At 39.0% G+C, this 24061-nt stretch overlaps 2 protein-coding genes and 2 long non-coding RNA genes across 12 annotated transcripts; 2 read left to right on the forward strand and 2 right to left on the reverse strand.

Annotated features, from left to right (window-relative positions):
- Window positions 1-59: 59 nt before the first annotated feature.
- Window positions 60-18334, reverse strand: hhat (hedgehog acyltransferase). Of its 8 annotated transcripts, XM_037124022.1 has the most exons (13): window positions 17772-17879; window positions 16877-17031; window positions 16715-16779; window positions 16447-16560; window positions 16169-16363; window positions 14776-14988; window positions 14364-14541; window positions 13775-13925; window positions 11501-11536; window positions 7928-8129; window positions 6380-6524; window positions 5242-5310; window positions 60-1160 (listed from the first exon to the last, which is right to left on the reverse strand). In XM_037124022.1, the coding sequence occupies exons 1-12, from the start codon at window positions 17840-17842 to the stop codon at window positions 5270-5272; spliced, it is 1566 nt and encodes a 521-aa protein (XP_036979917.1). In that variant the 5' UTR covers window positions 17843-17879; the 3' UTR covers window positions 60-1160; window positions 5242-5269. The 8 variants fall into 8 exon arrangements, 6 of the variants coding, with proteins under 6 accessions (XP_036979917.1, XP_036979921.1, XP_036979916.1 ...); XM_037124026.1 differs by lacking the exons at window positions 5242-5310; window positions 17772-17879 and adding an exon at window positions 18195-18325 and having other exon boundaries at window positions 16877-16979; XM_037124021.1 differs by lacking the exon at window positions 5242-5310 and having other exon boundaries at window positions 17772-17876.
- On the forward strand, window positions 18171-20597 carry LOC119033650. Its single transcript, XR_005079337.1, has 3 exons — window positions 18171-18310; window positions 19433-19674; window positions 20463-20597. It is a non-coding gene; the product is annotated as an uncharacterized LOC119033650 (long non-coding RNA).
- Window positions 18609-23932, reverse strand: myoz1a (myozenin 1a). The gene is made up of 6 exons (XM_037124028.1): window positions 23698-23932; window positions 21829-21915; window positions 21175-21362; window positions 20417-20693; window positions 19737-19902; window positions 18609-19661 (listed from the first exon to the last, which is right to left on the reverse strand). Exons 2-6 carry the CDS (start codon window positions 21911-21913, stop codon window positions 19427-19429), a joined length of 951 nt encoding a protein of 316 aa, XP_036979923.1. The 5' UTR covers window positions 21914-21915; window positions 23698-23932; the 3' UTR covers window positions 18609-19426.
- Window positions 20662-21795, forward strand: LOC119033651. 2 transcript variants are annotated; one of them, XR_005079339.1, is made up of 2 exons: window positions 20662-20812; window positions 21180-21795. It is a non-coding gene; the product is annotated as an uncharacterized LOC119033651 (long non-coding RNA). The 2 variants fall into 2 exon arrangements; XR_005079338.1 differs by having other exon boundaries at window positions 21215-21795.
- Window positions 23933-24061: the final 129 nt, after the last annotated feature.

Consider the following 24061-nt stretch of genomic DNA (forward strand, 5'->3'; position numbering starts at 1 on the left):
TCAGAAACAAACAAATGATCTGGTTGTCTTTGCAAAGGCAGCACCAATGATAATACCACTTGGAATTGGGTTAAATTGCTTTCTTGCACTGTACATTATTTGCTGTCCTTGTTATTGTGTTTTATTTAAATTGTGTCAAAAAAAACAAAATACACAGAAAACAAACAACTTCAAAGCACAGCCGAGTGCCCACATTGTTCTGACTTGTATATATGGGGACACACAGCTGAAACAGTAAATCTGTGAATGATTCACTGCATAATATCCATTATAACATGAATAGATGGGTGGATATTCATAAAACTGGAAGGGTTTTTATCCAAACGTGAACTGAGTCATTGCAGAGATGACATTTTGTCAGTATGAGGCAATATATCTCAACACATTAACAATAACGACTACAGCTTGTGGTTTTTAGCTTTCGTCTGCATTCTAGAGAATAACTGTCATTTGTTACTGTGTTGAATAAAAGTGTAGTCTCACTGAAGCTTCTGAGCAACACTAATATTAACGTCATTCTATTTTACCCAAATTACATCTGTAGAGGAAATAATGACACTGATCAGGTTCCTGCTGCTCTATTCAGTCTTCTCTGCCTACACAAGCGAAAGGAGGACTGTAAATATGAATTTCTCCAGCTCACTGCACCACTGAGCAATACCTTATCAGAGTCATATAACCAAGACAGATCCAGGGTCCATATTTCCTGTTACAGTTTCTTAGAATAACAAGTTATAGTGAAACAGTGATTCATTGACGCTTGTTATGTAGGAAACTTGACACTGCCAAGGCAGCTGCTGGAGACTGACTTTACACTCATTCTGTTACATCTTCCATGTACAGGAAACTGTCCCTTCACTGATCCTTTAAATCTCAGCTTACAGACGGATTCTGCCCAGTCCTGCAGGTTTTGAAAAGTGGCTGCTCAGCTCCACTTCAGCCAGGTTTGGACAGGCTCTGTGGCTACAAGCCAGCTTCGCCACAGAGACTGGTGAGGACGAGGCACTGGAGTCACCAGGTTGTTCTGGTTGTCCGGTGGCAGGGATTCTCTCTCTGATACAAAGTCAAGGTTACTCATGATGGGTGAGAAGTCCACTCCAGTCCAATCTGGGCAAAGCAGTAGAGGAACGCCAGCATAGGTGGGGCCACAGTAGACCAGCCTGAAAAGAAAAACAGTTTTAACTGTAAAAGGAACAACGTAGACTTAAACAGGCTTGAATAATAGATTTTATCCTGAATTAGGGCACATTTTCTTTGATAAATGCTGATGAATTCAAGTTGAAATGATGTTCTTTCATGCAACTACTATAAAGATTCTTCTTTTACAGGAGCTAGAGAGACAATAGTAGTAGTAATAATAGCAGTACGGTCAGGGCTCTGTCGTGTTATTCTCTTTCTATTTATAGCTGCTTCTTAGAGGGTCTAGCAGGCAGGTAAAGACAGCTGTCTCCTCCTCCTCCTCAGCTGGCTTGCCTCCAGATTATCCTAGTAACCTGCACCTGCACCCACAATGCTTGTCAATAGTCTATTCTTTTCTATTCATGGCAAAATCTATTTCACACACATACACGAGGTGCTTCACGCACAGCTGTACTGTCACTCTCCTGCCTGCAGAAGGGAAAGGTTACATGAGCGTAGGCATATTTTGATGAAAATTAAGTGCCTCGGCAATGTTTGATGATGTTTCCAGTAAATGCAAGCAAAATATTCATGTTATTTAATCACATTAAACACACATTTAATTCATACTTTTGAAATATGAAGCATTTCTGATGTCCAAATTAACCACTGAAAGCCTTTTAGCCTAGAAGCCCAGCGTGCACCACGATCAAGCCTTGCCATCGTGCCAAGGCGTCCCAGCGTTGTGTCTTTGCAGGTATGTACATTTCATTATCAGTCTCAGTGTGAAATATATGTTCTCCAGCCAGTCATCCAACTTTTGCCGAGTGAAAAGCAGAACTAAAAAACAGCATACATCACTAGCCAAGTGTGTCAGGTACTACTTGTGCTTTTGGAACGTAACAGACTTGTTTCCAGGCTCTGACGTTCTAGAGAAAACTATTAATTATGAAGCCCTGGCAAACAGATGGAAAGTGAAAAAAGTAAAATGAATACCCTACTTACACCAGTTGCATGTAACTACAGCTCTAATTAAGCAGTGTTGTGATTAGTTTCTTCAGCCGCTTAATTAACTGAGTGCTTCGAGTTCAGATGAGGCGAAAAGGCCACTCCTAAGCAGGCAACTTAAAACTAAATATAAAGCCGATTAGTGATCAGATTGACTTTACAGTAAAGGACAAACTGGCATCTCATTGGTGGGTTAGAAAAATAGAACCTTTTTTTCCCCCTGTACTAGTGGTGTCACTCCAGTGGTGGAAGTCACTGTCTCTTAGTCAGTCCGCCACTAATGTCCATAAGGAAATATCTCAATATTTGATGGATTGCCGTGACATTCATGGTCCCCAGAGGATGCATCCTACAGCAACACTTTAAGGCTCACATTTGGTCTTCAGTAAAATGTCTTAATAAATTTATGAATTTTCATGGAATCTTGTACAGATATTAACGTCCTTCTTAGGATGAATTTTCATCTGTTACAAGGAACTTCCAACAGTCTCAATCTAATACAGATGCCTCTATATAACCTACATGAGCAAATGAGACCATCAGTAAAGAGTAGCTACTTTTTCACAGTTATTATAGTTATTCTAACGACTTATCTGTATAGGGTAACTCATAATATTAAAAATCTTTTATGGCAGTGTGCTGAGGATGAACTGAGGTCTCAATAAAGGTGCTCTGTTGTCTGTTCACACAGTACGGCAATAAAACAAAGTTTACTTTGACTTGAAGTCCCTTAGCTGCTAAAACTTTTTATCCAGCACCATTATAAGGTCAAACTTTTTGTCAGATACTTTGGATTATGACTTAACATCTGCAAAAGTAATGACATCACGATCAAGCTCAGCTCTACTTGGTGTTTAGTGCTAGTTAGCAAATGCTAGCATGCAAAAACACTAAATATTTGCTAAACCTGCCAAACATCATCATGTTCGCATTGTCCGTGTAAGAATGCAAGCAGGCTGATGTTCTACTCAATATTCTACTCAAGTTGAAAAAAATACTGAAATGTTGTCATTATTTTCAACAGTATGCTAAAACAGACATTAATCTACTGGAGAAAAACATATTAAAGTTGCCAATTTAAACTTGCAACAACTAGCTACAAATATTTTGTTTTAATCATTCTGCAGTAGATGTTGATTGCAAAATGTAACGACGTAAAAATAATGACACTATCATCATTTAGATCGGTTCTCTTTAAACCTTGCTGTCATTATGCATTTTCTTCTGCCACTGAGCCAGATATCTCCTGGGAAAATGATGGACATCCAAGCAGGCTGGCATCCTGGCTATCTGCATTCAAGCCTCAACCATAAACTAAATGAATAAATAAACTCACGTTTTCCTCTTTTGTGGAAAAATAGAAACTCCAGTTGGCTCTACAACAGAGGTGGCAACAAAAATACTGCCTAAAAACGCTACATGGGGTGGGGGAGGGGTATGTGTTCATTTCCACTTTAAAATATATTCAAAGGGGCTTGAGGAACTGATTTACATCTTAGGTGGGAGACATTGTTAGATGCTAAATAATGGAGTCAGAATTACTGTAATATTGCCTGTAATAAAGCTCAATTCCAGTTCTAGTATTGCAGTGACTTAACAGTCACCATGACTCTGTTCTATCCAGCATCCAATGTTTGTGGAGAGCCAACAATATCTTTCCTCGGTAATGAATGTGATGGCAGAGAAGTCCACTTTTTCATTACCAACTAATTTAAAACTACAAGTATTTACTGATATATTTTGAAAACAAGCTTTCAGTCTTAACAGACACTGAAATGAGATGTTATAATGCAATACAGCATATTTTATACTTCACTGTCTACATACAGACATTTAATCAAAGAGTGATTAGAAATTTGCTTTTGCTCTACAGAGGTCAATTATTCAAAAGCCTGCACCAGTAAAAATCCCAGACAGGCAGATTTAAAAGCACTGATCTCATGTTAATAAAGCAAACCACAACTCTCGATGGTTTACTATGCACACACATGCAGACATGAGGAACAGCTTTTTCTGTTGGATTCATTATATTTTAATTGAAAGTACAAAAAGACCAGGACTCAGTCAAAGCAAGTAAATTATTAAAATATTTGTTCAATGTGCCGATTAAACATTTTTAGGCCGCATCAGGCAGTGGTATCTTTATTTTTAGTTTTTTCTTTTTTAAATGGTCCAAATGAATCACCATAAAAGCAAACTGAGATTCTTGGTTTAGTTTCTCATTCTAACTCTGAATAATTCACGACAGAAATGGTATTTTCAAACACCCTGTTCTTATTTTTAGGTTTCTGATTACTTATTCAAACCCTGTCTACAATGTTGTGTGTGTGTACGGGGTCAGGAGTGCTAGAAGAGGCGTAAAGTTGAGCACAATTTGCTGTGAGCTTGTCAGGCTTCTAACATTTATTTTTTTTACTGTCACAGAGTCACTGGAGCATCCAGCCGAAGCAGCCTGACAAAGGTACAACTGTGGCCCAAAGACTTTGTGACATAATTCTTAGTGGATATGCCCTAGTCTGAAGAACCGAGAGTAAAAAATAAAGGCTAAAATTGATAGTAAACATAAAGTGTGAGATGAGAAATACAGAGGGGACAGAACAAGGACCAAAGGACCTAATTAATCTGAAATAATAATAATAAAAAAAAAAGATTCTCCAAAATGAGCATCTGAAACTGATTATGGAGCTACCTTTGTTGTTACACACTGTTAAGATTCTGGATGGATATTCACTTTAAAAGACCTCTATCACTGACCACACTTCATCATAAATAAAAAAGTATATATGAGTTTCCAGAGATACAATGTCTCATTTAAACAAATCAGTATTTTATATATTAACACAAAGACCATGTGAAATGGGAAATGCTAAAACAGTCAAAAGAGAGATTTTAGTGTCAATTTTTCTTTTGACTGTTTTAGCATCTTTCCGCTGATTGTTTTGGTTGTTATTTTGACCCTCTCCAACAGATCTCATTGCAATTGTTATTGAAAAGATCTCTGACATACAAACCATACACCACCTGCCCAGCATTGACAGAATGACAGAAAGAACAATCACATTTAGAAACAAACCAAACATGTATATATGCATTTCTTTTTCAATTCACACTCACTGAATGATGTTTGAGAGCTGCTTCAGTGTTAACTGATGACAACCTCTGGATTTTCAATGCATGGCATAACTGAAAGTGTAAAGGGGCAAAAGTCTGAGTATCCGCCCCAATGCATGTTTCCTTAACAGCTGACTGAAGTTGGAGCGAATGAATACCTGCAGTCATTTGACGTGGGAATGAGTGCCGAATGCACCCTTAGGGTTAGACTTTGTGGGTTTGTTGTCTGGTGTGAAAGGGATACAAGTTTTGGCTACTTGGTGAACGTAGTACAGCAAGAAAGCTAAAGAGCCAGACAGGAGTTTGTGGAAGCAAAGAAAGGGTTATAAGAAGAGTAGATACTCGTAGGGTTGCCTCAAGTACAACTGTATATACACGCTAACACTAATTTAAGTCTGCTGGATGTTGTTGAAACACAACACTTGTACTAACCTTCTAAGATAATGATACTGCTGTGTTTACAGCTTTCTTTGCTGCCCCTAAGTACACCCCCCCAAAAAAACAATTAATGCTGCTTTAAAAATGAGTAAACTGTGCATTTTTGTTTTAACATTAATTAACAGTCCTTGTTTAATAAATTATACAAATTACATGATGACTTGTCGGAACTGAGCTGAGCCCTCAGCCCTGACTCTGTGCCCAGCCCAGTGGTGACTGCAGCTCAGACTGCTTATCATGTAGAAAGGCTTCAGGAGGGCCAAATGAGCCAAGTTAAGACACAGGGAGCAAAACAGGAACTGGCACAACCATGAAGCAGATGTCTCTCTTTTTGGGAGAGTTTGCTCATGCAGATGCAGAAAATGCCCCAGTGTGACCAGACCTTCAACATCCACTGAAAAATACACACACACTGAACAGCAGCATTTTTAATCATTTTATTATATTCAATTTATGATTTTATTTTCCGCCTGTGTGAGCTGGCCTCTCTGACTGTTGCTTTAGACATTCTGTCTTAGGCTGCCATCACCTCTGGATGAAAAGTGTGAAAAGTCCTTCCACTATGCAGCTAAACTGTCAAATCAAAAGGACCACTTGACTGACTCCACGTTGGAAACAAATTTAAAAATGTCAGCTGAAACATTTCTGTGGAAAAAAGACGCATAATAATCCTGTTGAGTGAGTGTTGTTGGAGGCAATTTACCTTGAATAATGACACGCTTCCAGAAGATTCTGCCAACATGTATCCCTCCGAGGAATACGAGATTTGAGAGGATGAGCATGGCAGTGGAGAAAGCAGAGAGAAGGGCAATGCAACGCCTTTCCATTGCCTCAGAGAAATTCTGCTCCTGGGAAATCAATAAATAAATAAGTAAACTGCAGAAGAAACACAAGGGATTTTCATAGTAAATCTGCACATGGCACTAATGAACTGTGTGACCATAAACTAGCAGGATTACACAGTATGTCATCAGACTTTATTACTATTTGAAGAAAATGAACCTTCTCCAAAAACTAGAGGCAAGAGAAGCAGGAATAGCACGAACATCTCTACTGTTACTGTATTGGACATAGACTCTTACTCACATTAATGTTGGTGTTAACTGTAAATGCCAATTAGATGTGACAGGGTCCAACCAGTTTGTCTCCTGTCTGTACTAAGTGAAGCAGCTCCAGGCATTATATCTTATTAAATCACATTATGTGACCCCTTTATCTCTCCCCACAGGAATGATTGCGTAACATCCACACATCTCAACTTTACTGAATGATAACTATATGTAACTTTAATCTCCTTTAGTTTAATGTTTCTATCTGTCAGAGATATATGCTTAGATTTCATGCTTACAACTAATGATTATTTTCATAGTAGATTACTTCTGTTTATTTAAGATTGAAGGGTAACTCCACCAGTTGTACACATCGCAATAATTTTACAGGTCTTAGGGAGTACTACGCAGCACATGGGGGAAAAAAATGGTTCAAAGGTTTTTGTGGCTCCAGAGGAAGCTGAATGTTATCTAAGAAATTGCCTCCAGTGATTTCACTTAGTATCCAAGTTGCACTGTGGGTAATGTAGGTGCTAGGATGTGTAAAACAGTCCTTTGGCTTTATTAGTCATTATGGACAGTTTTAACAATTGATACAGCCGACTGAGAGGCTTGCCTTTTTTATGTTATTTTCTAAACATGGCTCTCACATTACCCACAGTGCAACTTAGCAATTGAGTGAAATCACTGAAATCAATTGATCAGGTTACAGTCTGCTTCCTCTGGAGCCACAAAAGGCTACATTATTCATGTATGCAGTAGTACTCTCAAAGACATGTAAAGATGCCTTAAAGGTGCTTTACTGTATGTAGGAATTCAAGCTGAAAACATTCATAAATTAATTAAAATTATCAAAATAATGAAGAAATAACAGTTTTCATGTTATTTATTGCATTGCAGAGATGTCTATTTAAGTCAGTATGCTAACCAACTAGCAAAAGCCTGTTCCCATAAACACCACTAGCTCTCAGTCTAGACCACTGTATGCACAGTTAAACGAGCTAACGAGCATGAGTATGAATTTGACCAGTGGCCAATTACATATTACATATTGCACCTTTAATGTGTAAAATTGGCATAACCCTTTAATCATTTAGCTTGATAAAATGACTGAAACAACTCATCTTTTATCAAAATGGCTGAAGATTGATTTTCTTTCGATTGACTACTTGATTAATTGATAAATCGTTGCACCTACTTACAACAATGCCCCGAATAAAGGATGAGGTAAAAAGAGACTTCAGTCCATTTTCCACCAGAACTCCAGCCCAATTCATCAGGGCCCAGTACTGTAAGTAGTCATGGCCACCGTGCCACAGGCAGACGAATCCAAACGCGAGGCCGGTGGATAAGATCTTACAAAGAAGACCATGCCGAGAACCTCCCAATGGCACATAGATGTATCTGGAACATGAGAACATAACATAAACATGAATAAATAATTCTTTAAATGTAATCATGTAAACTCTTTAAAAAGGAGATTGTAACCTGTCCAACATAAAGAAAGCCGTCAATAAATGGTGACTATAACAGAACGATCTTTCGGAAGCAGCCAGGAAAGAGTGAAGATAAAGGGGGGTTGAAAATGGCTCCACAATGCCCCAATGAATCGGTCTGGCTGTTACATAAATTATCATGTGTTGTTCATTGATTTTTTTAATCAAATACATGTTGCTCTGAAGTCCAGCGCAGAAAATAGAGGCACTCCAGGGAATATCAATTCTTCCTAGTTGTTAATAATGCTGCAACTGGTTTAATGATTCCAAAGTGATTTCTGTGATTCACACCAAACCCTTGACACATGTTTAACCCACTTTCTGCATCAATTTGCTGCTTTTCCATCACTGCAGCTGACTCTTTGGTTATATAGGGTCCTATTTCTAGGATTTTGGTTCATAAATGAGGATAGAGTATAGTATAGTTTTCATGAGGTAATTTATCAAAAACCAAATATATAGCACATGACTTGTGCATGTCTTTTTACTGTGGTACACTTCATGTGATAGCCTCTTGCTGTGAATAATAACCCACCAATCAGTGAAGAATGTGGTGCATGCCGTGAAGAAAAATGGTCTCAGATATTGTGAGAACCTCGTCTGTCCCAGAGGTACCTGTAGTCTACGTGCTACATCACTCCAACACGCTTAGAAACAAACATTGCATTTTGTCTAGTGTTGCACTGGAGCTGGAAACTAATTATCTCAGCCTCCCTGTGGCTAATCAATGTTCCTGAAAGATGAGCCAGCATTTTTCTGAGCCTTAAATAGAGTGGCCAGCTTGGCCATACTGAAGGATGAAAGTAGGTGCAATAACAGATGGAGAGATACCAGAGTGTTTGAGCCACGGCAAACTGAATACCTAACCATACAGAGAACCTATCTATCTGACAGAATTATTTTACTGAAGATGGAGTCTAAACAGATGTTAATCTAAAGAAGATCATTCTTAGATATAAATTATTACCCTGAGTGATCAATGTGACATGTAACACCTGAATACTGCAAGCAGACACAGGCTCAGGCACAGGCTCCATAGACTGACTCTTAAGAGACTTACAGGGTACTGTACTTGTTCTTTCTTGCTTTAAAGATCCAGTGTAGCCTCTGGCTAAAAGGACAGATTGCAACCAACTAAACACCCCTCGCTGCACCCTCTTCTATTGTGTGCGCTGAAAATGTGAAAGGCCCTCTCCAGAGACAGTGTTTAGTTTGTGTTCTGGACTACTGGAGAAACATGGCGGACTCTGTGGATGAGGACCTCCATCTGTAGATATAAACCACTCATGATTATTAAAAAAAAAAAAAAAAGAGCCTCTTAAATCCTACACTTTGTAACTGTAACCAGAAGCTAACTGCTGTTAACACACACAACACAACCCACGCCCCCACTTATTTATTTTCAACTAATATCCCCCAGGGATCTGGGATCAAACGCTACTTCTCATTTGTAGCTGTAATAACTCAATCAAACAGCCAGTAAGAGCTCTTTTGTTGGCTGATAGCTGTATGTGTGTGAAACAGGCACATGGTGGCATACAGACAAGGAAAGCGTAATGGAATGGCGAAGAATGAGCCACTTAGCTGCCCAGGGAGACGAGGTGTCAGTGAGTCATGTAGTGCACATCATTTAACACCTACACACTCATCTAGCGCTCTTCAGACAATTTCAACTGAATTTCAGAACTGCATTAAAACCTCTTTAAAAGCACTTCTACAAGAAGAAACGTCGGGGCATTGTGCCATGGGTATCATTTTGCATCTGCAGTAGGATAATTGCAAGTGATGCCATTAAGCAGGAGTAGATAGTTTCCAATGGACAAGGATTAAAATGGAAACTTGCATTTGCAATTTAAATCCTCTGATCTTTTACAGTCTGATGTGGCATATTTCATTCTGAGCTCATCTCTTACACCTGAAAAGCAGATATACATGTACACCGGCATACATGTCAAACAGTCAACACAAAAACTAATGAGCAAACAATGATCAAGACAGGGGAACCTTTTAACAGTGTGATTTCTGACAACCGTGTAACTGTAGTGTTGCCTTAATGTAACAAAATGCGTCAACCAAGCGAACCATAAACCCCCAACAGGCTGCATTCAGCCGAGTGTGCATCATTAAAAAGCAGACAAACTAATAATGTGCGTTGTCCAAAGTACAAGTGAGCAAAACATAATGCTGCCATTACATATGCACATATTAAACAAGGAGGCATTTCTCCGGGGTGCGGAGACAGTAACACAACAGAAGAACTATTCACCAACAACATTCAGCCTCATAATCATGAGAAAGCCTTCATGCAAATGCAGCATCCTTGTCCATTATGATAAAACATGTGGGCAGGCGGCTGGAGAATGGCACCTTTTTTTAAGGTTATTCAACTGACAAGTTCAGGCCCCGCAGGAAATGAGCTCTTTACAGTAAGTGTGGGATAAATAACAGCAGCATGATTACACCAATACAAATATGAGGTAATGCAAATACAAATGGATATAACGCTAGATAGAAACATCAGATAGATAAGATACAAGGCAAAATGAAGAAAAAAAGCGGTAGACAGACAGACAGACAGACAGATAGATAGATACAGATATATTTACATTATCAGTTATTGGCAAACAATGACATTATAGCCAATAAAAACAAATGATAATGCAAAGCTAAATTGCTTCAGTTGACTTGACAAGTGCAGAAGTACACACAGTATGTGTGTAAACACAGAGAACAACAACAGCAACACTGTTGCATCATGACATAGAGCTGCGGCACCTGTGTAGAGCCACACAATGTCATCATTGGAGTGGGCGTTGTTTTTCAAGTTCAGAAGAAGATTGTAACTTGTAGTGCCTGATACGCAGGTGTTCAGAAAGGCGGGAAAAGGTCTCTGAGCTTAACCCAATAAATCTTATTGGAGCTATGACTAATAAAATCCATTTTTGCCCGCTACATCTAAGCCACTTTAACTCCAGGGGTGCATAAACTACAGGTTATTAACATATTTTTAAAATAAAGAAATTAGATAGATGATATAAATGATAGAACAATCAATACATAGAATAACAGGACAAGAGTATAGAAAGAACAATAGAATAACTAAATAACTAAATATATTTTACTTAATCTTAACAGTATACAGACAGACAGACAGAGAGATAGAACAATACAGATCAATAGAATGATCGACAGAAAGATGTCAGAAAGATGTTAGATGAGATTTTTAGTAAGAATCAACATGTGAAGTGGTCTGTCCTCCGCTCATGAAGTGCCTCTTACCTGATGAGCCATCGATACAGACCCTCGTCGAAGTGCCTGAGAGTGAGCAAAGAAAAAAAGGGATATCTGAGTCACAAATTTACATAATAATATAACACTGAGTAAGAAACACCTGAGCACTGGGCTCTATATAACCAGAGGCATGCTCAGTATACATGATGCTTGTGTGTCTCTATGTCATTGAGAAGATTAGAAAAAGGATTTTAGTGTTGTTTTTTTTTTCTCCCTCTTGCGCTGCCTTTAAACCGAAGCTCTTCTGTCAATGTCGTCAGTGGACAGCTTTATGCATTCCATCAATGTTGTCAACATTGGCCAGCTCAGCACACATGGGCTGGATTGAAGTGCATTGGTGTCAGCACATTGGTCAATCAAGTCTACAGCCAGTCTATTTTTTATTGCAAAACCAAACCCACAGCTTTCTATCTCAAGTTTATGTACTCTGAATGAAGAGAGCATTTTGTAATTGTTAATTACATTTAGAAATAGAGTGATTTACTAGGACATAAAATACTTCTTTCACTGTCAAACATGGCTTTTCATTGTATATTGTGAGGTTTGTTCCATCTAAACCTTGTTCATACACTCAGATGCCAGTTTATCAGGTGCATCTACCTTAAACTAATAATCTCAAAATCTCGTGACTCTGTTTCCAAACTTCACCAAACCTCACTGACTACACAGCTATAATGATAGGACACAATACTTCACACTTGGCCATTGGGTAATGTATTGAAACCGATGCAATACAAGTTACAGCAAGCACCATGGTGGATGAGGACTATGTTTAATATAATATTGTGTTTTAATGAGGAAAATGGAGAAATTCACAACCTAATGTCAATTAAATAGATCATGATTTTATCTCATGGCCAGATCAACCTGTACAGTGATGCGACAGATCCTACTTTCATGCGGCTTGCGAGAGGTGCTAACTCAACTTTTATATCATTGTTCTTACTATTTGTTTGAATTGTCTTTAATTACTTTACTGTAAAGTATATTGTAACATCTGTCTTTGCTTAAGTGCTAAATGAATAAACATGTTTCCATCATCATTCTATTTCTGGAACATCATATTTCTAACACTGCTGAACCTTATTATATTATACATTGACACATTTTTTGTTATCTTTCCAACCCCCATAGATATAAACGAGGTGGAAAAAATAGTCAAAACAACGGCCAGTAAAAACACGGTACAGCATGGTCCGAAATGATCATAAAGTTGAATCAACATGCTAAATCAGTGTCAGTAAATATTGATATATTGAAATATTGAATAGCCCTCATTAAAACCCCCTCGGTTTTATTGACTGCTGTGTTAGATGGAATAAACTAGAAACTGAAAGCATATTACAGTATATTCTTTTTTTTTTACCCCTGGAGGACCCCAAAGCTACATGGTTAACACTAATGGCATAAAATATCGACTGCTGCATATCACTTAATGTTCTGAAATACTTTCCCAAGCAGTGGGAACTTTGTTGTCTTTAAGCATTTTATGTTTGAAGTCTTACTGATTTATCCATGTGTAACAAACACTGCAATGTGTGTCTTCATTGACTTGAGCAATTGTGACCCCTTCAGTATAAACCAGGCACAGTCTCTGTCTTTGCTTTGTAACAAACGTGTGAAATCAGCTCAATAAATTCAGCAACCTCAATGACATTTTCTTTTATCGTGTCTGCTTTTTGTGGGGGTATGTGTGATAGAAATAAATCAAAATGAAGTGTACGTGTGTGTTATGAACACCAGCTAAACCATCGCTGACTTAACCTGAAAAATACATTTCAATTCTTGTACACTCTTTTGCTGGCTGGTGTTAAATTCTGGCAAACTGGTATTTGTCAAATATCTTTTAAAACACAAAGACATACATTTCTAATTCAGTTTGGTGATTTCAACGTGTACACTGGTTATGCAGCTTATCCTGTTTTTCTTCAAGAAAAAAGACATGACATGGCTGGTAAATGTCTGAATGCTCCAAGTGAACAAACCACTTCAGCTGGAGTCTGACAGACTGAAATAATGTCCTTGATGCAGAGGTGACCTGTTGTTCTGATTGCCAGTAATGACAGAAAATGAGACAATTCACTGTGACCAGTCTTATTACTAAAGCATTGTGAGCACTTTAGGCACTTGAGACTTAATTTACCTATTCCTCTTCCACAAGGATACAAAGGATGCTAGCTTTTCAAGTCACAGAATTGTTAATGGAATGCTTCCAGATCAATACAACACGTATCTATGTTAGTGGTGTTTACTTGATCTTACCTCCACATCCCTGTGAAACTGTACATGATGCTGACACAACGAGGAAGCTTTGGGGGGACTAGTTTATCCTCAGAAGCCAGCATGGATGGAAGGCCAAACAACACCAGGTACTTCACAAAGAAGAACTGCACGAGGGCCAGGGCCAGGCCGCCTGTGATATGAGAGAACATTAGGTTTTTAAAGTAATGTTTTTATAAGGATTAAAGCAAGTCCTATACTTTCCAAAGAGAATGCTCTATGTTATAAGTCAGTAAATCATATGCAAATAGCCCAAATTTACTTATCAGCCATAATGTGACTGATTATGCCTTCAATTTGTGTAAAACAGAAAAAAACGAACAAATAAAACCAAATAAAAAAATCACACCACAGATCAAGGTTACTGGAATATGAATCAAGGCTGATGAGTGACTTCTTAATTAGCATATCTGATGACATTTTAGAACAACTAAACCCTGTGGGGGTAACATGTTTTTTAGATTCTGCTTTCCGAAAACATGTTCAGTGTTTATTTTGAAGTGGCAGGGAAACATTAAAGCTGAAACAAATGTTACATAAAAATCCAAAAATACATCAAGTATTTACTCACCCAAGGCCCAAGGAGGAAGAATCTCTAAGTAGGTCTCATTAGACTGAATGGAGTGCATGTACATGACGTGGATCATGTATTCTGCAATACACCACCACAGTATGATCCGTCCTGATCTGAGCACCAGGTACCTAAAAGTAGGTTCATCCCTGTCACTCGCCTCAGAAGACCTGCTCATCTGCAAGTGCAGGAAACACCAGAATAATAAATACAAGGATATAAAAATATACTCCAAAGATGATAATGAAACAAGCAGGCATGAATAAGGTACAGAGGTGAGAGTCTGATTATACCATTTCTCTATCCTCTTATCAAAAGCCCAACACTGATGTTTTGCCAGACCAAAACAAAAGGAGCAATTTTACACTAAATCGCAGTTTAATTCAAGAGTAGCCTCTGTTGGCTCACTTACCTGCTCAACATAGTCTTTGTAAGTGACAATGGGTCCATTGTAGAAGAAAGGATGATAGAAGGTGTATGAAAACAACCAACAGAGCTGCACAACTCCACCATGGTCTAGAGGGCACCAGCAATGTTCCAGGCTGAAGCTGATGAAGCGCAGACCACAGACAGCAACAGCGAAGAGGAGCAGATAGTACTCCTCCTCGCTCTCATACCAGCTTCTCTGTGTAATACAGGAGGAAGGCCAATTATTTTTTATAACATATTCCTGAGGAGTCATTATATAAACAGTGCCAGTTTTACATTAAATTTAGAAAAGCTTTTGAAACCACTGTCTATTTAAATGTGATATAGATCAAAATGAGAATATTAGCAGATTACAGCAGATTTAGACAAGTGGTTATGAAAAGCTGTCAGCACACAACAAAAAACATATGCTTAAGACAACTTTTTAATGAGGTCTGCTTCACAGCATCTGGAAAGCCATTGCTTTCGAAGGGGGAGCACAGGAGAGAAAGAGACAACATTTTTAGGAGTATACACCGGTCTGTCAGGTCTATTTTACATACAAAATTCAAATGTTTAACCATTAAGACTGGACCAGAGTTGCTTGGCTGTAACAATTCTTGATGTGTCAGACACTGTGCAGTTAAAAGGTACTTTTACAGGTTTATACCCAAAACACAGTGAAATGCTAAGAACCAAAGTCCATTACAACCAATCAATATACAAATACATGGAATTGAGTTCTTAAACTTTTTTGCAAAACTGATATTGTTTTTGTCTGCAATTCATTTAACTATAATTTTGTATCAAGGAAAGGGGAATTCAGTAAAATCTCACTTTATTGTGGTTATTCTTGCATTTTTCCTGCAATAAATGTTTGACTCTGACATTATGGGGACTGTCTGTCCCACTAGTGGCTATTTTTTAAATGCCTACAGGAACACACTGAACTTTCTAAGCATATTCTAATCCTCAAATTATCTGCTCAATGTCTGTACTTCAAATAAACTCACTCAGCTCAATTCTTGTGGTATGGGCATTGGAATAATGAAGCTGAGTAGCCAAATGGCTATACATCCTCTTAGTATATTGCGCCCTCTTGTGTTCTTTGCAAACATGACACCGACAAGTGATAATCAAGTAACTCTCAAATATGACCTGAAGTACCATATATCGGAGAGAATGGTAAATTTAAAAACAGTTCTATAGAAAAGACACAAATTTATTGGCCCGTTTTTTACCCTTTCTGTACTTATCTTTATAGAGTTTTCAATTCCAATTTACAAAGTACTTTACCATGCAATATATTTTTCACTTTTGTCTGTTTTCCCCTTTAAAATAAGATAAAGAAACACTTCCACAATCATGAAGAAGTACACCCATGTTATTCAACCCACCTGGATCTCTTGAAGTTGTGGGATGTGAAGTGTGGACAGCAGCAGCATGTTACAGACCCATGACAACACAGGCCTTCGCAGCTGGGCCACAGAAAAGGACAGGCCCAGATGTATCAGCAGCGCACTCACGCCTTTAATCCCCAATACACTGCTGGCTGCAAAAAGGCCATATAGTGCAAGTGCTGGTACCCTGAGCTTAAGGAATCATCAAAAACATGTTAGATTAAAACATTCCCCACCTGATAGCACTTAACAGTTCTGCACCAAGTGCTTCTTACCTGGGGATAAAAGACGCTGGTCAGTCGCGATATCACGCCATGACCAATCAGAGTCCACAGCAAAGACTTCTTGGCCCACTCAGTCCAGAAATTCCACTCAAAGTCTGATGGGTCCTGACACAAACAACAAAGTTCACCATGGGCATTCAAAATGCACATGGAGTCTGTTGAGCAGAGGCTTTGAATGGTCTAAATGTACTGCTAGTATCCCCAATTTATTTGTATCAATTGATGGATACACTTTGAAAAAAAGGAAAATTTAACTCACCCTTTTAAAGCCCTCAAGAAGGCCGTTTTCCAGCTGGAATTCTCTCTGTAATCCTGCTTCATGTTCTGAGGTAAAGAACATATAAATAACAGCTTCACATTTCTTTACCTTTTCTTCTGATGTCATGTGACTAACATACTGATATCTGTCAATCTACCTTACCTTTAGAGAACCTGTGCAGTTGGTAGAAAGAGTACAGATGAGAACCAAAGGACAGCACCCAGTATCCAAGGATCTCCATCCATGGCAGGGGCACCAGCTGGGCCTTTGGTTTAGATGTCATCAGATGAAAGCAATGTGCTATAGTGCACCTACACCTAACAGTGTAAAAGTTTGAGGGGTTGCTATTTATTTGTGTAGGTATGTGCAAATGTGCATGTACACATGTAGCATGAATATGTATCACATATATACATATGGCACCATAAGGATAGTTTACTTGTTTTTCTCACTTTTATTTTTATTTTACAAATATTGTAGGAAGGCTATGAGTATGAACATCATAGGTAAGCCGACATAAATTTATGCGAAATTTAAGACCTGCACTCTACAAAAAAGTATTTAATATAGAGTGAGTCGTTTTTCTTTAATCTACAAGCTGTAATTGGTACAAGATATGAAACTGATAAGACTATTTATATTTTCAAATGTCTGTTGTCAATAAAATCCTTCACCGTTTCAATGATTGTTCATGTCCACAACCACTGTCTTATAAAGATATTTTTTGCAAAACACATTAACTAGCAGTCAGAATAAGTGTGCAGCAGGAAATCCGTTTAGTATCTTTCTATCATAATTTTCACCAATATCATCAAGTCAGCATGAAGAAACATTGTTTTTGTGGGAATAAAACAAACAATGGGGTCATTTATTGATGGTCCCAAAGTCGATATCCAGCGCAGCGCGAGGATCTGGGAGGCGTGCTAACCGTCCTCCTGCTGTCAACACTGGGTGAAACTGAGCAAGACGCGCCGCTGGCAATCTCCCGAGCAAACGTCTATCCAATACCCAACCTAAAACTAACTTCACCTCGATGATTTAAATCATGCTTACCCACATTATAAACACGTAAATGCTGTTGGCAGAAGTAGCGAGTGCCAGCAGAAGCCGTTTTAAGTTTAATATCATGTCTCATTTTCATCCGCAGCATGTGGCAATCAATGCCGTTGCTAGGTAACACTGCACACAAGGGTTGCTGGCGATGACGTAGAGCCAACGGGAAAAGTAAAGTAACCTAGCTAACGAAGCTAACGTTATCGTCTCCGGCCACTAAACCAGCAAATATTAATACGCTTTTTTGACATTTGAGTTTATGACGAGACCAACAACAGCTATCAGTGGATGTGCCAGATGTTTTCGTGCTTATTTTGCAATGTATTTTGTTCCCACACCTGAAAACATCCGTAAGCTCTTCGACTGGCAGTTAGCTAACGTTAGCTAAAACAGCTAATCGTATGAACAATTTGCGTGTTAACGTTACCTAATAATATTTGGCTGGTGTCCATTTCGTGGCTGCAGGTTGTAGACTGCACTGCCTGGCAGAGTCTAGACAGCAGGGACACAACGACAATACACCCCGGCAGCCTATATTCAAAGGTAATCAAGTTTTCTTCTTTATCCGTGTTTCCTTCATGATGTCTGGAAACAACTTTTTAGAACATGGCCGCCCCCAACTGTGCGGGAGTGTCTCTTCAGCTCATGTCAGGAAAAGCAGATGTTATTTGCTGAAAGTTTTAGCCAGAAGTGGAAAGTAACTTAGTAAAGAAAAAAATGATTATTTACTTTTATTCCATGCTAAATTGTACTTCTACTTCCACATATTAGCCTACTGTATTTTTTTAAAAGCCATAATTCATTTGAAGATCAAGACAAGCAAAACGTGGGCGACTGAAAATGCAGTTTAGATATTCTTTATTGTAGAATAAGGTAATTGAAGCTTTTGCTCATAACTATTCAGTCATGAAATGTATACATTTCCTTTGTGGTAACAGTGAAACATTTTTCTTGTTTATTTCCATGTGCTGACAAGATGACCAAAATGTTGGATTGTAAATACATTTGGAAATAAGAAATTCATTTTGTGAGGATTTTTACGCACACAAAATAATTCCCCCCCCCCCCCCAACATTACAATTATCACTCTTCAAGAGGATTGTTACAATTTTTAAGGGTTTATTGTGGAGTGGTTCAGTAGGTCAGTGGCTCAGCAGGTGACTGCATGCAGGCAGGTTTGTGGAGTTTTCATAGCTCAACAAAAGATCAGAGAATCTTAACAAAAAAAAAGCACTGGGAAATAACAGATATGGTAACAAGATGACATCAAGACACAACAGTGACACAATACAAATCTGGGTTTCATTCGTGATTCATTCTTTCCTGCAACTTCTCACTAACTTTTCATACAAATTTAAGGAGTGTTTAGACTCAACTTATGAACTTAACAGATATACGTTTGCTGTTTCATCTCCCCATAACATCTATAGCTTGCTTCTTTGCCTTACAACCAAATACAGAGCAAAACAAGAACATGGCCATGATTCATGTACGCTTTCAGTTAGGCACACATTGAGATTCAAATTCATCAACACAACAGTTAACTGTAAACACATCTATGGTGTGTTTGCATACTAATTTGTATGTATGCATGCATTCATGCTTGCATGTGTGTATGTGTCTGTCACACATTGAGCGTAATCACAGTATGAATATTTTTCACAGCTCGTCTGTCTCTCCATCGAAGGGCACAGCATCTGTCTCCATATGAATGCTGCTGGGCTCACTGCTTCCCACCCAGCCAATGGGAGTGCGGTTGAAGGAAGGCCGGCAGTCAATGTCGTGTTGGTACACCACTGGAGGTTCAGGCTCCTCTTTGGTCGACTCAGCTTCTGGCAGCTGGAATTTCAGGAACTGGTTGGCCTTCTCGAATCCACCGAAGGGCATGGCACATCTAGCAGAGAAAGGTGAGAGGGTTATTAAAGACCCTGTCAGTGGAAAAGCATCTATAGAGTCAGGCCTTGAGTACCTGTTGAAGCTTTTCCACTTGGGCAAATCCCTTTGCTGAATGGGACCGGGCATCCCAGCTTTCAGAGTGGCTATCAGATTTTCATCACCCTTCATGGCTTTTTCCCATGGTGACACGTATGTCTTCACTGCACTAATGTGCTTCCTACCAGCATCACCTCTACCTCCTGTAATGAAAACATCTGTGGCTGGAGCATATGATACACTGGACAAAGACTCAAAACACAAGGAATTTAAACACCAAACTGAAAAGCTGTCTTTTGCTGCCCTCTGTCAGTGAAAGTTTCAAAGTTGTTTCTCTTAAGGAATCTGGTCTGTTTAACCTGTAACCACATCCAATATGATGTCATTGGAGTACAGCTGAACATCATTGAGGAAGCTAATTCACTGAATATCAGCAAAGACAAGACTTTTATCTAGTGGTTTGGATTAGAAATGTGTTTATTCCGTTTTCTTCTTTATGTATGTGGATTCATTATTCATAACTTGTGTGTTTACTTACTTTATCATCCATGCATTCATTTATTGAAAATGATAAAGTCCAGAAAAATTAAGCTCACTCTCACAAGATATTTTGTGAATGTATATTTAAATCCGTGCATCAGCAGGCACTACTATGAAACAGAACTCTACTTAACAATCCCCAAAAATTATAACAGCCTTTTAGTGGAGACCACTCACTAGCTCCTTCTCCCTGTCCACCTTTCCCTTGGTCGCCACCATCCAGTCCTGCACCTCCTGCTCCTCCTGCACCTCCAGCTCCTCCTGCTCCTCCTGCTCCTCCTGCTCCTCCTGCTCCTGCACCTTTGCTTCCAGGCTTTGGAGGAGGCACAGGCACCCCTCCTGCAGTTTGTAATCCTACAAAATGCAGCTGTCCAGAATCTTTGCTAAGAAAATGCCCTCCAACATTTATCATCTGACCTCCCATCTGACCACCAACAAACTTCTGGAGGTTGTCCTGAAAGAAAGACAATCACTTTAACCAACCAAAAGGATACACAGCACATTCATCTGTATTTACTGATCAAACACGTCTCATCTTCTTGAAGCTATACCCGACAAGCATTACTGAACACAGTGAGTTATGAATGTGTACTGTAGGCATTTGATATTCTGGTTTGATTGATCAGTAATGGTCTCAGGTCAGGGGTTTAACCATTATTGTTACAAGTGACTTAAGATCATTTCAAGTTCTGTGTTTCTTTCAAATGTTTTCTTTGAAAAATGCTCTTAATTCAGGACAGATTAATGATTGAAAGGTGACATTAAATACAGGTAGTTTACTTCGAACATTGCCACATTTCTCCATGGAATATAAAGATGTTTGAGGGTTTCTCTGTGGAATTTCCTCTTCTATTATTCATATCTGTCATTAACCTTTGAGAAATGTTTCTTTTAAAATCAAAGAAATTTGTTTTCTCAGTGAACTATGTTCTCACCATAGACTCACTGCTGAAGATGTCTGGGTTGTTCTCATAGATAAACTTCTCCACTCTCTGCTGCCTCATCCTGAACATCTTGGAGCCTCGGTTCTTTGCCAGGGAAAGCTCCTCCAGCATGATGTCTTTGGGAGTCCTGATCTTTTTTCCCAGGTCGAACTCAGATGCCTCTGGCTCTGACTCATACTCTAGGTAAAGGATATTTGAACAGATGATTGTTACATTTAGAAAAATAGTAAGTTTAAAAGAATAGAGGGTTTGAAACTTTAAAATTTAACTGAAGCAAAATTTGGCTGATACACTGAATTTATCGTAACATGTTTTTGAATAAATACTCTTTTAATGACCCCAATGTATTCTTATTGGGAAAAAACATACATTATTTTAACTTAATCAAGTCCACCCAGAGTCATAGGACTCATATATATCTAGAGTAATGTTAATGAATTTTGCTGTTGTTTTGTATAGTTTTAAAATATTTTTGTTTACTTGAACTAAAGACATGACCCTGCATATCATGTAAGATTAGTACACCACCTACAGAACCAATCACCAGTCATCCATCTATGCATATCTTGTCGTCATTAAATGCAAGCGCTGTACTAAACATATGGAACATGGTTTCGTATTCATGTCATTCCATGCCAGCCTTACCATCCTGAGTGATATGTGATAGGTCAGTTATGATCTTGGCAAGCTTTTTTCTCTTGTTTTGGGGGGCAGGTTTTCCCAGAGGCATGGCTAGAAGTTCAGGAAAGAACATGGTGTTAACATGAACACAACTGGGGCTACAAACATACAGTTGGTTCACATTCAGTAGTAATAGAAGTAATGACAGTGGACCTCTTTCTTTCGAAAGACAAAAACAAAGTTAAGCAAACAATGTTCTCAATGCAGCAAGATGTTTGCTTTATATCATGCCTTGACCTCACTGCAGCTACCCGGGTTCAAGTCCGACCTGCGACCCTTTCCTGCGTGTCATCCCCTCTCTCTCTCATCCGTTTTGCTATCATTTCTCTAAGCTGTCCTATCAGTTTAGCCATGAAAAGGCCTAATAAAACAAAACATATAAATCTTCACTGCTCCATAGTAAGACTAAAGATGAAATGCACTGAAGGGTGTGTTTTTAGCCACTGTAGTAAACACAGTTACACAGTTGAGAAAATATTGAATATGCTGCTTTATGCTTATATCCAACCACTGCAACAACTGACACAAGATTGCTCTTTAATGTCAACAACTACAGCCGTCGACATCCCCTGAAATTAAATCCATGGGACCTAAATGTATCAGACAGACAGCATCGGCCCTGATCATTTTTCAAGTTCAAGGGGGATGTCAGTGACCTCAGATTCCCCACATTCCCCTGTGAAACAGATGTCTGCACCAAAGGAAACATTAAACTTCATGCATGTTTCAGTTTTTGTTTAGGGAAACAAGATCTCTGCACATAGTCACTTGTTGTAAACAGACGCGGCTGTGGTTTAGGCAGAAATTGGTGATCAGTGCATTCTAATGCTATTCTAGAGCAGTAAACGTGTGAGCCTAAGGATCATAAAATAGGATCTGATCATATTCCCTAATCTGCAGCCGGTGTGGGAACATGTAGGCGAGGGAACTGGGAGTAAATCTTTACTTACCTATCTCGATATCACTCACCGTTGAAGCATAATAACATCATCACATTTCTTTAATCCTATAGTGCCAACCTATAGTTGGAGACATGTATCTGTTTCATACATTATCTTATATATCTGTTTTGTGTTTTCTTACTTGCACATCAGCGCCCTCAGCTCTCAAACATTTCTTTAAGGCCCAGTCAAGTGGCAAAACATCACATCACATCTACTGGCTGTAACTCAACCCACTGCAGCTATTTTTAAAAGCCATTTCCAGCCAAGACATTTTAGCGACATGTAATGGCGTCATTCGACTATCAAATGGGCTTGACACAACCCTTAAGGACACAATATGCACCTCCAGAAAACAATTCCAATAGTATGTTTGAACCTCCCTCAAAACATGACTGATATCTAGAGTAGTTCTGGATGTTAACAAGGAGGGTTTTGGATATCGTTTTTAATTGCCTTAAATAACTACAAGCTTAGAGACCCCTTGCGCTCAGATTCACCACCCCCCTGTCAGGGTTTGGTAACACCATATAAAATCTCTGCAACGCCCACAGAGAGGGATGGTCAGCACATTCACAGATGCCTTTGGTCATTTTAAGACGTACTAAGAAAATCTAAAAGCAGCAAAGTGATATGGAGCCATTTAACTTTAATCATTGGTAAAATTAAATGCATCCTCATCAAAAGCAAAATCATTAGGGTTGCTGAGTTGTTTAGGTTGTCTTTTTCTATTGTTTTCCCTGAGATCAGCTGCACAACCCACATGATATATGATGGCAACATGATGCACACCTTTATTCCCTTTCCCAGTTTTTCTTGTAGCCAAAATTTAAATCCTAACCACTGGTTGATTAGTAGACAAAGCACACCAATGGGATGCAGATCCACTCACCGGGTTTTTGTTGTAATCCTTGGAGGAGAGACAGACCTATAAATACCAAGCAGAGAAGAGGAGACCCGAGGCTCAATGCTGGCTATCACAAGTTTACAAATCCCTCAGTGCCTCTGACCCTACGTATGGCTGGACCCAGGTCCCGCTAAGTGCAAAACCCACTCTTCTCTCAGATGGCAGGTCTTCCAGAGGGTTGGGGTTGTGGGTGGCAGCAGTGTTGGTGTCAAGACGGGAGGAGGAGGAGGTTGAAGTTTGGAGTATGAATAGGGATCCAGTGGGGGGCGTTAAGGCGGGGGGAGAGGTCTCTGTTGGCCAGCTGAAATTGCTGATGGGGATATTAAGGGAACAAAATCATTCTCACAGA

The sequence above is a fragment of the Acanthopagrus latus genome, chromosome 15 (genome assembly GCF_904848185.1).
Source record: "Acanthopagrus latus isolate v.2019 chromosome 15, fAcaLat1.1, whole genome shotgun sequence".
NCBI classification, from domain to species: Eukaryota; Metazoa; Chordata; class Actinopteri; order Spariformes; family Sparidae; genus Acanthopagrus; species Acanthopagrus latus.

Coding starts and splice junctions, on each gene's coding strand:
- hhat (XM_037124021.1), bottom strand. CDS start 17,842: ATGATATTAAACTTAAAACGGCTTCTGCTGGCACTCGCTACTTCTGCC. Junction 14,989..16,168: donor CACAACTTCAAGAGATCCAG/GTGGGTTGAATA, acceptor TGTATTACACAG/AGAAGCTGGTATGAGAGCGA. Junction 14,542..14,775: donor ACAAAGACTATGTTGAGCAG/GTAAGTGAGCCA, acceptor CTGCACTTGCAG/ATGAGCAGGTCTTCTGAGGC.
- myoz1a (XM_037124028.1), bottom strand. CDS start 21,913: ATGCCTCTGGGAAAACCTGCCCCCCAAAACAAGAGAAAAAAGCTTGCC. Junction 21,363..21,828: donor ATCACATATCACTCAGGATG/GTAAGGCTGGCA, acceptor TCCTTTACCTAG/AGTATGAGTCAGAGCCAGAG. Junction 19,662..19,736: donor AAGTGGAAAAGCTTCAACAG/GTACTCAAGGCC, acceptor TTTCTCTGCTAG/ATGTGCCATGCCCTTCGGTG.